We start from the raw sequence: 15236 nt of genomic DNA on the forward strand, positions 1-15236 counted from the left end.
AAGTACACAGACTCCCCAGAGGAAGAATCTTTGGACTTCCAGTTACCCGTCTGCTTGAGGATTTCCAGGATGTCTCCAAATGAGATGTCTTCCGAGGGTGACGGGGGGAACCCTCCCCCTCATCAAAATCTGTGTCCTTACTGACAGACTCTGCAGGGGAGTCTAGGTGTTTCCTCTTACACAATTTCTACTGAGGGGTCTCAAGTCGGAATATCTGAGAAGGACTCAGAAGAAGGGTGGCCTTTGGGTGGTATCTCTTGCATCCTTCGGTGGTTGGTGTAAGCTCCAGAAAGATGGGGTCAGGGGGCAAAACTCTGGCAACACAGGAGCCACTTTAGAAGTAGGCAGTGACCAAGGCCCTCTCCATAGCTTGGAAGGCAGACCCCCCTGAGGAGGGATGGGAGTCCGGAACAGAGACAGACAAACTCAGAACCAGGGTCACACTCTGTCCCAAGAGACCAACCTCCAAAGCCGGAGCCAAGGAAAGGCCCCCAGCTGGTGGAGACCAGAGTGGTAAGGTTGGCCCCAAATAAAAAACAAAACAAGAGTCGACTCAGACCCTCCAGACCCGACAGTGAAGGACCGATCCTGGGGACCCATTGGTTCCAATGGCACCAAATGAGTCAGAGCTGTGCCCGGAACCAAAGACAAAGAAGTTGTCAGTGCCAAGACCATTGGAATCTGTGTGGTTGGAGTCAACAGCTCTAAAACTTCCAAGAAGGTCAGAGGAGGAATATAAGTAGAAGTACTGGGGGAGAACTCTCCTGCTTCAGGAGGGAGAGGAGGCTGAGAGGAAAGAGGAGGAAGACCCCTAGCCATCAGAAGCTGATCCACCAATCTCACTATGTCAACTTCGGAGAGACTTCTGGTACAGCAAATGGACAATCCATAGGGAGATTCAGGTATCTCTACAAAAGGGCTAGGGAGATGACCCAGAAAAGGGTCGATCAGTGGTGAATATCTCATCCTGGGTGCATATAGAGTCTCAGTCTTCAGCACCAGGGCAGAAGGTAGAAGCTGTGGAGCTGCAGGAGATGTCAATACCGATGTGGTAACTAAAGAAGCTGGTGCTGACACTGGAGTCGTTATTGGTGCTGGTGTTGTGGTAGGTGTCGATGATACCTAGGTAGCAGTTGGTGGAGAGGACACAGTCTATTCAGAAGTTTTTGGAACCTTTGATTTCAGTTCCGAGGAAGAACCAGCAGAAGGATATTTTTTATTTATTTATTTGCAGTTGGTTTACCAGGATAGTCCATTGGGCCAAAAAGAACCCGTTTTCAATGGAGTCCTGGGGAGAAAAGCTCCAAAACAGACAAACTAGGTAATACAAAAAGATTGCTAATAATAATTATACAAAAGTAAAAGATACAAGATTTGAGCTCAAAATTCAGGAAGCATTCAAACAATACAATCTAGTGAGTGATAATGTGAAGTGAATATGCTGAGAAAGTGACATTGTTTTACACATACAGAGTAGTTATTTTGTAAGGAACATAAGCTTTGTAAGGTACAGTTAAGTAACATGAGCGTGAAAGGAGGATAAAATATCATATATTTATGAGGGGTGGGAGCAAGAACATGTTTATGTTTGGATGGATATTTATGTTTTTTAGATGTCGGTGCAGGATGAAGGATAGGAAATATACTGGATTAGTCTCAGATAGAATAGGGACTTACCCATGTCGGTCATGTAAAGCTTGTGCATCTATAACCACTAAGAACCATTTTATTCATCCTATAACAAAGACTACATATGAGCTGAAGATGTATGCAGACTGTAAAATCAAAAATCTAGCTTATCTGGCTATGCGCAGAGACTGTCCATGTTATTATGTGGGAAAAATGAACTGTAGTTTAAAAGAAAGGATATTAAAACATTTAGGTGATATAAGTAGAGCTGTAGCATCAAATAAATTAAATAAACATGTTAAAAGTAATACAGGGCATAAGTTTGAATTTATGGTGTTGCAAATAAACCACATGAGTTTTAGAGGAGGGAGTATAACTGACAGGACAGAGAATGATGAGTTGAAATGGATTATTTTATTGCAGGCATATGGAGGCTTTAGCCTCGTTCAGGAATATACCATTGAAACCAGCACTTAAAATCATGAAATTACATCACTGATTGAATTTTATTAATATATATATCCAATATATATATATATATATATATATATATATATCCAATATATACCAACCTAAGGCAATGTGATCTAAACAAGCTGGAGACCTGCTACAACAAAATCGCCAAATTCACCACAGGGGCATCCTACCGTGGTCACCACTGTCTCTCACTTGCTAAACTGGGCTGGCTTGAACTCCCTCACCTCCTTTAGTGGTATCAACTCTCACTCGCCCACAAACTAGTAAACCATCCACTAAATGTCCCATCCCTCCAGAATCTACTCCAACCCTATTGCACCACCAGACCACTAAGATCCAGCAATAAAAATCACTTGCAGATCACTAAAGCCAATAACTCTGCTGGTGAAGCACTATTCTCTTGCGCTATAGCCAAATTATGGAACTCACTCCCAACTACAATTACCTTCGTACCATCATGCACCCACTTCAAAACTTTACTAAAAGCGCACCTAAAAACATGCTGGCTATGCCCTTGCAACTCCCACTCTAATATCATCCACCCCATCAACCACTACCTTTCTTTCCACTCCACTAACTACCTTGATTATAGCAAGCTCAGATGCTCATAAGCCTAGTACTTATTATACAGCAGGAACTTCTCATTGTAACATTTGTTAATGTCTGTTATGTACTTCACAGATGAAGATTCTAGTTGTCTACTGATGTACTATGTTCTTCATCTGTAAATATGTTGTAAGTAATTGCTATGTTAAATTGTTAATTGCTATGTAATCCAATGTAACTACTGTCTATTTTACTGTGGAGCTTTTCTCCCCGGGCCTCCGCTGAAAATGGACCTACGTCCAGTCGGATACTCCCGGTCAACAAATTTAAATAAATAAATAAATAAATAAAAATAAGAGTAATTGTTGTTCCTATTTAATATGTATGTTTTTTTTTTTTTTTTATGGTCTGATGAGGTGCTGTTTAGCACGAAAGCGCTTACCTAATATATTAAAGTTGAAACTTCAGCCGAGGGGGTTGGTCATTGTATGTTTTTTCCCAGCTGTTATATAAACCCATATACTTAAGTGTACTGCAGTTCTGATCAATGTGATGAACATCATCCCCTCTGTATAGAAATTTAACAAATAAATTCTTTATCATCTGGCTCCTTTTAATGATTGGAGGAAATAAATGTTCTAATGATCCAAAATACTGGACACGAGAGGCTCGAAACTAGCTGCTGGTAAATAGATTGATTTATTTTAATGCCACAACAACAGTCAATACACGCATTTTTGTCCAAGTAACCCTCAGACTTCTTCAGAAAAAAGAAATGCCACTAAAAGAATCAATTTATGCACACATCAATTAAACAAGTTAATTGTTAATCAAGAAATTAAAGACACAAGTCTAAAAACACATAAAAAATCTAGGGTTGAAAAATTTTTAAGAATTCTCACAATATATTAATAGTATAATACACCACTGAAAAATGAATATGTAAAAAACAGTTTTATATAAGATCCTGACATATATATATATATATATATATATATATATAGAGAGAGAGAGAGATTTATCAAATATAAAACAGTTGAAATACTATAAAAACTAATTTGAAAATATTTATATTAGTATTGATATTATGATTTGAATAAATATTAAGAATAAGTAATCAACTGATAAAAAATGCTGACAATAAATAATATATATTAATATAAAAATGTATATAAATTATAATTTAGCTGCCCTTAGTTTGAGTAAAGGTACCAATGAAATATGGTCATTAAGACCAGGTGGTTTGTTAGATTCCAAACATAACTGCCAATAGGTCTCCCTATATGCCAACTTGTGTTCCCAGGGTCCACCCCTGAGTTCTTTGGGGACAGTTTCTAGCACAAAGAAAGAAAATTTAGCATTAGTACATGACAAAGTGTATTTATAGAGTGCATTGTTGACATTTGATTTACTGACATCATTCATATGTTCATATATTCTGCGTTTAAGTTGTCTCTCAATTTTGCCAACACAGAAAACTAACGCAACTGGCCCAGGTAACTAAATAAACAATACCCTGTGAATTACAATTGATATAATGTTCTAATGAAAATGTAATAAGAGGTTAAGTATATATATTATATATATAAGATATTACCTGTCCATAAACTAACACTGCTAAGAAAAGTTATGTGATAGACTACATATCTGGTATAGCAAGCCTGATAATTAAATTCTTGAAGTTGCTCTGAGTGGGCAAAAAAAATTATTGTGAAGAATCTGAAGAGGGATAACATAGAAATAACATAAATTCATGTTGTCACTATGTAAATTTAACTTTACTACACTAGTTTTATCAAGAGTTAAATTATCCTCCAGCCACATAGTACACAAGGAAGAAGCCATGACTCTGCCCTAGTCAAACCATGTTCAGCTAGCACCACCACAAGCACTGGATGACAGGTTTGAGTGGTCTATGCCAGCTTGCCTACCTTGTGAGTAGGCTGGCAGCTCAGCTCACTACACTTGCAACAATGCCTGCAGGAGCACACCTGTATTTTCAAACAGCAATGTACCTGGTGAACCTACAATGTAGCTGTGCACTACTTACAAGAAGGTCACAGCATGTGTTTTAGTATACATGCACCCTCTGTGTGCACTCAATTGTTGATTTCACAAGCTGCGGGAGGGAAGGGTTTGATATGGAGACAATCTCTAAAATGTGGATAATGTCTCCTCTTAACTTGGCTCTTGTCCCACATGAATAAATGGGCTACATGTTTTTTGTCTTTGGCGGCAAACGGATCAACTAAAAAGATGGAAGGGTTGGCACAATCGTCAGCAATGGATCAGGAACAAAAGGAATAAGAGTTATGCTATCAGATTTTGCACTGTTTTTAATATGCTAGGAAAACAGACATGTTCTAAAAATACTTAAGAATAAATTAGGATCAATGAATAATACATAATCATAATTGGTTACAGCAGGAAACTTAAGACTTCCAAAAGTAAATCCTTATAAAAGTAAATTTGTGGTGCCATACACATTCTGAAATGTCAATTTTATGGGCACATAGCTCATTAACTTTAATGATGGCTTCAGTATTTTCATATAAATTTGAAATAGTTTCAGTATATTGCTAGAGAAAAATATAATATTTAACAGCTTAAAAATAAATGGTCTACTGACAATCAAATGTTTTATAGTATTATAAAAAATACTAACTAAAAAGAAATTAGTAAGATTTTGAGTAAAATACAAAATTGCAGAATGATGGCAACAAATGGGAAAATTAAGCACTAAGTTACAAAGAAAGATATAGCTTGAAATTAGAAAAAAATCACGTCTGACTTTTGTGACAGCAGTAATTCTTGCTTACTTTATCAGGGATGTCGGTATGCCAAAGGTAGACCAGTTGTTCTTTAGCCATGAGATGCTATAATATAGACCTAAGCCTTAAGAGTTAGGAATAATACAAATAAACCACTGTCCTGTTCAAATATCTGTCTAAAACTGCATTGAAATCCCCTTCAGAACAGACAGTAGCACCTTTTAATTTATATAACCCAGTAGAAATATTGTCTAAAAATATGTCAATTTTCAAAAGGTGCTTAAACTGAATAAAAGAACATCAAATTAACAATAATTTAATGAAAGAAATATAACTCTACATTTTAATCCATAAAAATGTGAAAACTATCGTACTCAACAGATTTCTTAATCAAAATTAGAACACAGCACTATGACGAGAACTTTCACTTAAAACAACTATTGGGCCCATCTGTTCTCAATACTTTAAACATGCTACATAAGTTTCTTAAACATAGATGATTGGCACAAGTGCATTTTTCAACATATGGCATAACTCTCACTCTTTTGGCCTTCATCTGAATAATTCCTTTAATATTAACAGAAAATACTAGAAACCACTGTTATTATATGACTGCATTATAAAAATGCCAGCAACCACTCCAACAACATAGATAAAGTGACACAAAACATGCTCATTTTCCATTTTGTAACCTGCAGCTTTTAATGATGATAGAAAAGGTACGCATACAGCAGAATTTACAAATAAAATTCTAAAATAAAAACAGGTAAAGCAGAAAATACACACAAAAGGAAAAAGAAAGGATTAAAAGAAAAAAATACTACATGAACAGCTAGAGACATATCCGTAACATGGCAGTCTTTATAACTTTTGAAGTATGCTAGTTTAATATTCCTAAAACTCATATTTCAACATGCACTTCAGCTTATGAATTTAATACTGTGTATTGTTTCAAGCAACCTCTAGTCTGTCTGGAAAATTAAATCCGTACTTTTGTTTTAACCATAGCCTTCTTAATTTATCAAATGTAAATCTCACTGCAGCAGCATCCAAGGAAAAATAAAAGACATGGATATTGCTGCTCCTTCAATAGTCATCTTTTTTGGATAGTGTGGGCTGAAAGGTTACCTCTGTCTCTAGAGTTAGAAAGTTTGATGATAACAGGTCTGAGCTACAGAATGTCAGAAAAAGTTCTTAGAGCTCAAAGTACCAGATGAATTTCTACAGCAGCTATGTTAACATTAGACAAACAAGTGTGTTTAAATACTGGTTTAAATAATGTACGTGCTTTCTAATCTTCAGCTTTAATGCCAATTGTTTTGTCTCAGACTGCTTGCCTACTAATGCTTTTTTTTTTCCTTCCAACATTTGCTTATGTAGCTTTAGATTGTTTGAAATTAAGACATAGCTTCTGTGATAACTGCTAATGTCCTGCTTGTTGTCAGTGTTGAATTTATTTGGATTCGATTTGCACTTAGCAATTTCTTTAAACATCTGTACTGCTGTTTCAGACAGCTACTGTAGTATCCCAAACAAAAGTCCCCAAGTACATTTACATTTAGAAACAAATAGTAGAGTTTAGTTCTTATTATTCAGGGTCTTCCCGTGTTTTCACATGTTAATCCTGTATTACACCATGTGACTGTGTATTGAACAAAGTGTCTACTGCACTAATCACAGACCTCTCTTTGTTTAGCAGGTAAGAGAAGAGCAAAACCTTGAAGAGTACCAATCTAGTCTTATACAGCCTGAATCAAATTAGGCATATCGGATACCCTGCTATCAATTTCTGAAGCAAGTGTTCATTTATTTGTGGAAGTGCCCACACTAGACTCAGCAATGTTTTGGACACGACCTTGATTTTGAAATAGGGGAGCCAAATAAGCATTTTCTGGAGCTCAGTGAGACAGAGGCTCTATGAATATCTTTCATACATCTTGTAGAAACAGGATCCCCAAAACAGGACTACGGCATTTTCTATCAATAAAATAAAAAGCAAATAGTTAATTACTGTATTAACACTTCAAAACCTCCAGCATCCACTTTCAGGCTGTGGTCAGTATTCCAGAGTAGGAAGAACTGCCCCAGATAGTAGTTGATGCCAGACTTTTCATGTGCAGAGAAAGAGGGCAGGGCTGCCCAAAGTAGTGTTTTATGTCAGAGTCTGTTTCTATAGAAAAAGTGACTGATCCTCTATAAAGAAAGAGGATGCATGAGTTTTAGGCTTTAGTCTTTACTCTTTGAGGTAGGCACAGAAGAATATACATCAATGTCTTCCAGAATCATACTAGGATATGAGTGGTGAGTGTTACCCTACATCTGCAAGTCTTATGTTGGTTGTGGCTGCTATGTGAGAAACACTAGTAAGGTTGGGCCACAGTCATCATACCCACGTTTTTTTTTTCTTTGAGCAGATTGAGGAAAAGTATATGTACACTCCGAAGTGAAGACTGTTTTGTTCACCCCTCTGGAAATGTGGTATATCTGAGGTTGATCTGCAGATGAAATCTTACCCCTGATGGCAGCAAACAGGATTTCATGGTAGAACTCTAGTTAGGATGAAAGCCTTAGTCAGGCTGCTCCATGCAAACAACTAGAAAAGCAGTTTTCATGGACATCACATAATACAATTCTTTAGTCAGCTGCTGTTGAAACAAGTTCTGTATGTTTCAAAATGACTGAATGGAACTTCACTCACCCAAAACATATATTACTCCAAATTCTGGTGACCTCAGAGTCTTTTACATTACAGGAAGGCTCATGGGTTTCTCACTTCAAGACAAATGCGGGGAAGCAAAACCCACCAAAAAAAAGAAAAATATTGAGAAGATTTTATTCAGCCAGTCTTGGCCATTCAGGCACTGATGAAAACAATTGGTAGTTATGTCAAAAACATCCAGCCACCACATTTAACAACATCAAAGGTGAAACTGGCAAGTGAAAGTCCACTTTAGGACCTGCGTGAAGAAAACTCATTCAGATCTAGGAAGAGAATACAACTTTTCCAAAATGTGGTGCACCACAGAAGTCTTAAAAGGGGCTATGGAAGCCGAACATTATGAATCTTAGGCTCAACATGGCAAACAATGTTAACTTGCTCATACATCTATACAAGGTTTCTTTGAGGGAAATGAAAAAAAACGACAAGGCTTCTGTAATCTGTTCAAAGATGATACATTTACAAGAGTTCAAGTGGCCAGCCCTTTCCTATCACTCACACAGAATACTTGTTTACTGTATGAGGCTGGCAAGGATAAGGCCTTGGATATTTATCCCTATATAACTGGTCCTGAGGCATATTATTTTCCAAGTGTGGAAACAGCCTAATATAGGCATATCATCTTTCAGAGGACTACTTCTTCGAAGGGGAATTAGTCAATGGGGAGAACACATTAATGTTAACAACCTTTAGAAAATGAGCTTCCGCTCATTAAACTCTGTGATTGCAGAAGACTCTGAGGGTACAGACAGAACATTTCTCCTACACTGTCTGCTCCAATGTTTATAATGTGTTATAAACTCCAGGTACAGATGCAGTAAAATGGCGACACAGTTGTATAGTTGTTAGTCAACGGGGAGAACACATTAATATTAACAACCTTTAGAAAATGAGCTTTCGCTCATTAAACTCTGTGATTGCAGAAGACTCTGAGGGTATAGACAGAACATTTCTCCTACACTGTCTGCTCCAATGTTTATAATGTGTTATAAACTCCAGGTGCAGATGCAGTAAAATGGTGACATAGTTGTTTTGCTCTGGAAAAAGCACTGACCAAGTGCATGTTGGGAAAATACATAGCAAGCATTATACATATGAATGCCAGCATAGCTTCTGACATTAAATGCTTAACTGTTTTCCACTATGCAGAATATATTTTTTAAGTTAAGTAGTGGCATTGAAAGCATGAAAATCTTGCAAGATGACATAAGATAGCCTACCGTGAGATTCTCAGTGGCTGGCAAATCATTTAGGAAGTGAAAGCAGAAAATGGTGTCAAGACTGCTGGACCACACAGGGCAGCAGGAATGTGACAGTCCACTTCCTACATACTTAAAGTCTCTAGGGCTCCAGTTAATGAGAAGAGGTGACAGATATTGCTTGGGTTTTACTTCTAGGAACAGCTACTGAGGAGGTACCTCCCTGTTAAACCTCATGCAAACCTGAAGATGCTAAGACCAAGTATGATCTCTGATAAATTATGATAATCTAGGTGAGAAAGCAGAAACCACCATGGTCATGGAAGACTTCAAGAAGGAACCAGACCTTTAAGCCTTAGGTTTGCTCTAGTCATCCCTTGTATTACAAACATCAGGCTTCAACTTTGGATCCTTATAGTATTAATCTGGCTTGTGCTTCTGCTGAGATAATTTTATTACCATCAAATCATGGGCCAAAAAGTAGGTTCTAAATGTCTCCCATCAGTGCTGTTAGTTTTTTTTTTTGTCTGAAAGTCTGGCATTGGGCACAGAGTTTAAGGTTGTAAACTGCAGTTCCTGTGGGTTCCAGGGTTTAATTGCCCTCAGCCTCTGTTTACCTACTGTGTGACCCTGAGCAAGTCACTTAAAAAGACACTGCTCCTGGGTTGACCCAAAAAGCAAATGTATGTCCACTGGGCCTACCTGGTTAACAAATGGGTATTATTATTATTATTATTATTATTATTATTATTAAACAATGACAGTAACAGTAACCATTGACATATAGGTGCACTCCAGGGTATAAAAAGCTGAGCCTATGAGGGCTTTAATTTGTTATCGCCCAACCATAGAATTACTTGGCGGATATATGCTTTTTGTGTTTCCTTGGCATGAAGCACAGGAAATTTCCAGTAATGAATCCTTGATAATATTCTAAATTAAAGAAGTGACTGGAATGCACATGTTCCTAAACCCAGTAGTAGGGATGCCAGCATAAGCCAAAGGAAATATGTTCCATCAGGCATGGGAAGAAGATTTAAAATAGCTTCAAGCAAGTAAAAAAAGATGCATGTACCCAAGTGCTGCCTAAGTAAGATTGATTTACAAAATGATGCAAGCATCCAGAATTACAATTAATCTACTTTGATACTGCTTTGCACTCTTCTCAAAGGGGAGCAATTAAGACTGTATTAATTAATTTAGTCCTTGAGTGTTCTTTATATCACATTTTCCCACTGTGTAACAAAGAAAAAGTCATTGCTACTAAAGAATAAAACAAAGATAGATCCACTCAGCTAAACATATTTTACATTTTCAAGAAACTTGCCTCAATTAGCTGTCGGAATGTTTCATCCACTTGGTTAAGAATGCTTGGTGAATCCCGAATGAACTCCTTGATTGCATCCATGTGGTTGAAAGTAACCAAAAGAATATCTTTAGGCCGTGGGCAGAGGAGAACTTGGTACTTAAAAGCCATTGTCATTAAATCGTAAAGCTGCAAATTACATAAAAAAGGTTAAGATTATTTAAAATACAAGTCGTTTCCCTCTTTTATTTTTACCAAATATTTAACAGCACCCTTTGCCCCTACTGCTAGACCATACTCCTTCCACATAAAACAGGAACAAAGCTGATTGCATAAACAGATCAATTCATTCATGAGATTTGTGACATTAGTCAATTTCCCTACTAACCTGACAAGTTGATTTTGTTTTAAGTTGCCAGTGTTTTGTAATGTTGCACCTACTACACCTGAATCTATAGAAGTATTTTCCAATACCTGACTGTGACTAAAAAATAAAAGTTATGTACTTAACCATAACTATGCATCTGTGTTGTCCATTTTCATTCTTCCTCAACAAATGGGTCTCAAGTTCGAGTCTCAGCTGCTTTTTTTTAGACTCTAGGATCTGACTCTTGAACTCCTCCCTTTACCCATAATGCCCCTGACCACTGCATTACATCAGATTGAGTTTGCTGTGACTATATTACCTTTGAAATATAAAACACTATCATAATACTGTAGAAAAGAGAAATAGCAGTAGAGCAGGGGCTCAATCAGGAACTGTGGTTCCTAACATAAATCTTCATCAGGTCACCCTCAAAGACATGGATGGGGGAAGGTTGAGAAAGAAAGAAAATGGACAACACAGATGCATAGCTATGGTGAGTACATAACTTTTATATCTGATGTTGTCATTTTCATTTGTTCCCAAACTAATGAGACAGACTCCCCAGCTACAGTAACCTTGGGTGGCCCTCATGGAAGAATGTTCCTTAGAACCGCAGAACCAAATGCAGCCCTGTTTCTGAAAATGATATCCAACTTGTAATGAGCAACAAAGGTATGAGCATTAGACCAAGTAGCAGCTGCACATATATCATCAGTGGAAGCTCTGTCTCAAAAAGCAGCTGATGTAGCCATTGACCTAATGTGCTTTTGGTTGTCCTGGCAAGGTTAAACCTCTCAAAGAATAAACATGAGAAATACAATCTGTTATCCATTTGGCTAGTGTAGTTTTTGATACTGGTTTTCCCAATTTGTTCTTGACAAATGAAACAATCAATTGATCAGTTTTTCTAAAATCTTTCATCCTATGAAGATAGCAACAAAGTTGCCTATGTACTTCTATAAGGTGAAGCATGTATTCTCCTTTATCGTCAAATTTAGAAGAGAAAATGGCAAGTTGATGACTTAATTGATGTTTGTTTCTGAGGCAACTTTGGGTAAAAAGGAATGATTAGTGAGTAAGGAAACCCCATCTTTATGGAAAATGAAATAAGGCTGTTTTGAAGAGTATATTCGGAGTTCAGAGACTCACTTTGTAGAAATTATAGCCACAACAAAGACCATTTTCCAAGAAAAAATTTTGAGATCTGCTTTAACTGAGGGCTCAGAGGGTGAGTGTACTAAACTTTGTAATACAACAGTAAGATCCCAAGGTGGAGCAGGATCTTTTATTAGAGGTCTAAGTAAAAAGGTACCTTTAAGAAATGCCTTACATACCTTGGACAAAGCTAAAGGGAAAGCATTATCCCTGATGTTGACGTCAGAGATGGCTGCCAGCTGAACTTTGATGGTGGAGAAACGCACCCCACCTTGAAAAATAGAGGTAAGAAAATATAAACCAGCAGGGACTGAAGCAGTGAAAAGATCCAGCTCTCTCTGCTGAGTCCAGAAAGAAAACCTGTTCCATTTACTTTTATAAATCTTTCTTGTAGAGGGCTTCTAACATGAAAATAAAATTTGGCAAACTAGGGAGGAAAGCCTGGAATGTCTAGCCATCATTGGAACTGGAGAAACTATGTGGCCTGCAATGTCCAGATGAGTCATCCCTGACAGATGTGAAAGGAGGTCTGGACTGGGTTCCAGTGTTCAAGGAGGACACAGCAGATAAGACACGGGAAGGGAAAACACACATGCTGAAGCCAAAAGGGGGCAATGAGGATTACCTTGCTCCTCAACTGGAGTGCTTTCTGAAGGAATGTGGGGATTAGAGGCAGGGAGGATAATAATAAAGAAGACTGGAGGGTCAAACGTGGACTAGAGGATCTCTTGGTGACTGTCCCTGATGGGGAATTAGGGCAAAGAACCTGCTGCATTTGTTGCTGAGGGGAGAGGTAAATAGATGGCAGCAAGGCTGACCCATTTGGGGAATATCATGTTTGCCACTGACTGCTTGAGAGACCAATCATGAGGCATCAGAATAATTCTACTGAGCTTGTCTACTAGAACGTTGGATTTCCCCAGTATCTGCATCACTACAAGAAAGCAGTTGGAGGAGATCATGCCCACTGCCAAACTCTCATTGCTTCTCAGCAAAGGGAGTAAGATTTGGTTCATCCTTGTTTGTTGAGGTACCAAACTACTGACATATTGTTCATTTGGATAGCAATTATCCCTACAGGAAGAACATTCTGAAAGGCCTGCTATGCTAAAAGGACCTCTCTCATCTCCAAGACTTTTATATGAAATTTGATCTCTTCTGGGGACCACATGCCTTGAACAGTCCATCCCAAGAAATGGCCCCACTCCATCTGGGAGGCATCCATGGTCAACGTGGAGTTTGGGGTAGGAAGGATAAAGGGACATGCTTGACAAACGAGAAAAAAACCTGTCTGACGTAATCTTAAAGCAAGAATTCTGTTCTGTGGTAAGACAGTGAGACGACTGACTGCATCTAGATGAGCCCTTATAAACTCCAAGACATGAACTGGTTGAAGGTGGGATTTTGAAAGACTGACGGTGATTCCCAATAATGAAAGACTGATGGTGATTCCCAAATATTGGTGTAACTGGAATAAGTAATCCCTAGCTTTTCCTAAGAGATGCCTGGTTGATGCAGTGAGGAGCCAATCATCTGAATAAGGAAATACCCTGAATCCATGCAGTCTCAGATGGGCTGCTATCACTGTCATGCATTTGGTGAACACCCTGGGGGCTGTGGTGAGACTTAAGGGCAGGGCTCTGAACTGATAATGGCTAGTTCTCAGCTTGAAGCATAGGTATCTTCAAGAACATCTGTTCATTTTGATGTAATAGTATGAGTCCTGAAGATCTACAGAGTATATCCAGTCATCCTTCTGTAATACAGGCAGAATGGATTGACCCGTGACCATCTGGAACTTGGAGTTTTTTACAAACTGGATCAGATAACTGAGATCCAAGATAGGTCTCAGGTCCCCTGTTTTCTTTGGCACTAAAAAGAACCTTGAGTAAAATTTGGATCCTCTTTAGACTGGTGGGACCTCCTGGATGACTCTTTTGTCTAGCAACTTTTAAATTTCCAGATCTACCATCTCCCACTGATTGAATGGAACACTGGGAGAAGTTTTCTTTTCAATGAGGGAACTTGCAAAAAGGGAATGAAGTATCCTCTGGATATGATTTTTTGCACCCATGTATCTTTTGAGATGGCTGCCCAGGCTTTTGGGTGCAAAGAAAAGTGTTCACCGACTATCTCCAGATAAGAACAGTCATGCAATCTTTCAGGAGAGCTGAAAAGGTCTGTCCAAGAAGGAATCTTGGAACCCCTGGTTTTGCACACCCCCCTCTGCTGCGTGGGTGGTGTTTTCCATTGCTATTATTTCCCCCTTTGCCTATGGGAGAAAAATCTCTGTGTGATTCTTGAAAAGGTCCTTGAGATTTCTGGAACCACATCTTCTTACCACTGCACTGATTTCTAGAAAAAGTCTCTGCGGGGTAGAGAAATGGAACTTGCTCACTGCAGGAAAGTCTCTCTTTAATGGTGGGCTCAAACAGAAAAGATCCATCAAAGGGAGCATTGATGAATAATGCTTTAAATGCCTCCACAAAGTCACACAATGGCATCCACGCATGTCGCCTAATGACTATGCCTAAACCATCAGCCAGTGAGGAACCTTCAGCTGCATGAGTGTTTAATCTCATGGACATGTTCATATAGATTCTAGGGTGGCCAATCATGATGAATAAGTCTTCTCTTCCTCCACTGACATGGACCCAGGGGTAGAGTTAGATAATTTCTTAATTAAGTCCCACTGTAATCTAGAGATATGTGCCAGGCAGTTTAGCGAACATAAGGCAAAGGTCAATGAGGCATAAACTCGCTTCCTGTACCTGTCCAATGCCCTAGATTATCTATTAGGAGATGGACAGAGGAACTCTGTTCAGCTAGCTCCTTTCTGGTGGCTGCCACAACAATCATGTATCTATAGGGATTCCCCTACTCTAATACTATTTGTCTTTAGGTGGTACAAGAATCTTATTCGGACATATGGGAATTGATTCTACTGTGTCTGGTTCCTTCCATGCCTGGCAGGATACAAAATCTATAAGCTCATCTGCTGGGGGGGGGGACACAAGAGGTACATGGGCTACACCCAAAGGCTGCTAGGAGCACTGACTCCTCCTAG

At 38.5% G+C, this 15236-nt stretch overlaps 1 protein-coding gene across 1 annotated transcript in view; it reads right to left on the minus strand.

The window, feature by feature from the left end:
- OSCP1 (organic solute carrier partner 1) overlaps positions 1–15236 on the minus strand; it is a 789745-nt gene that overhangs the window by 464570 nt on the left and 309939 nt on the right. The window contains exon 3 of the mRNA XM_044084814.1: positions 10669–10836. Coding sequence (XP_043940749.1) covers positions 10669–10836 — 168 coding nt within the window. The remainder of the gene's footprint in view (positions 1–10668; positions 10837–15236) is intronic.

Source organism: Protopterus annectens, chromosome 1.part1 (genome assembly GCF_019279795.1).
Source record: "Protopterus annectens isolate FY-2018-M chromosome 1.part1, PAN1.0, whole genome shotgun sequence".
Classification (NCBI taxonomy): domain Eukaryota; kingdom Metazoa; phylum Chordata; order Ceratodontiformes; family Protopteridae; genus Protopterus; species Protopterus annectens.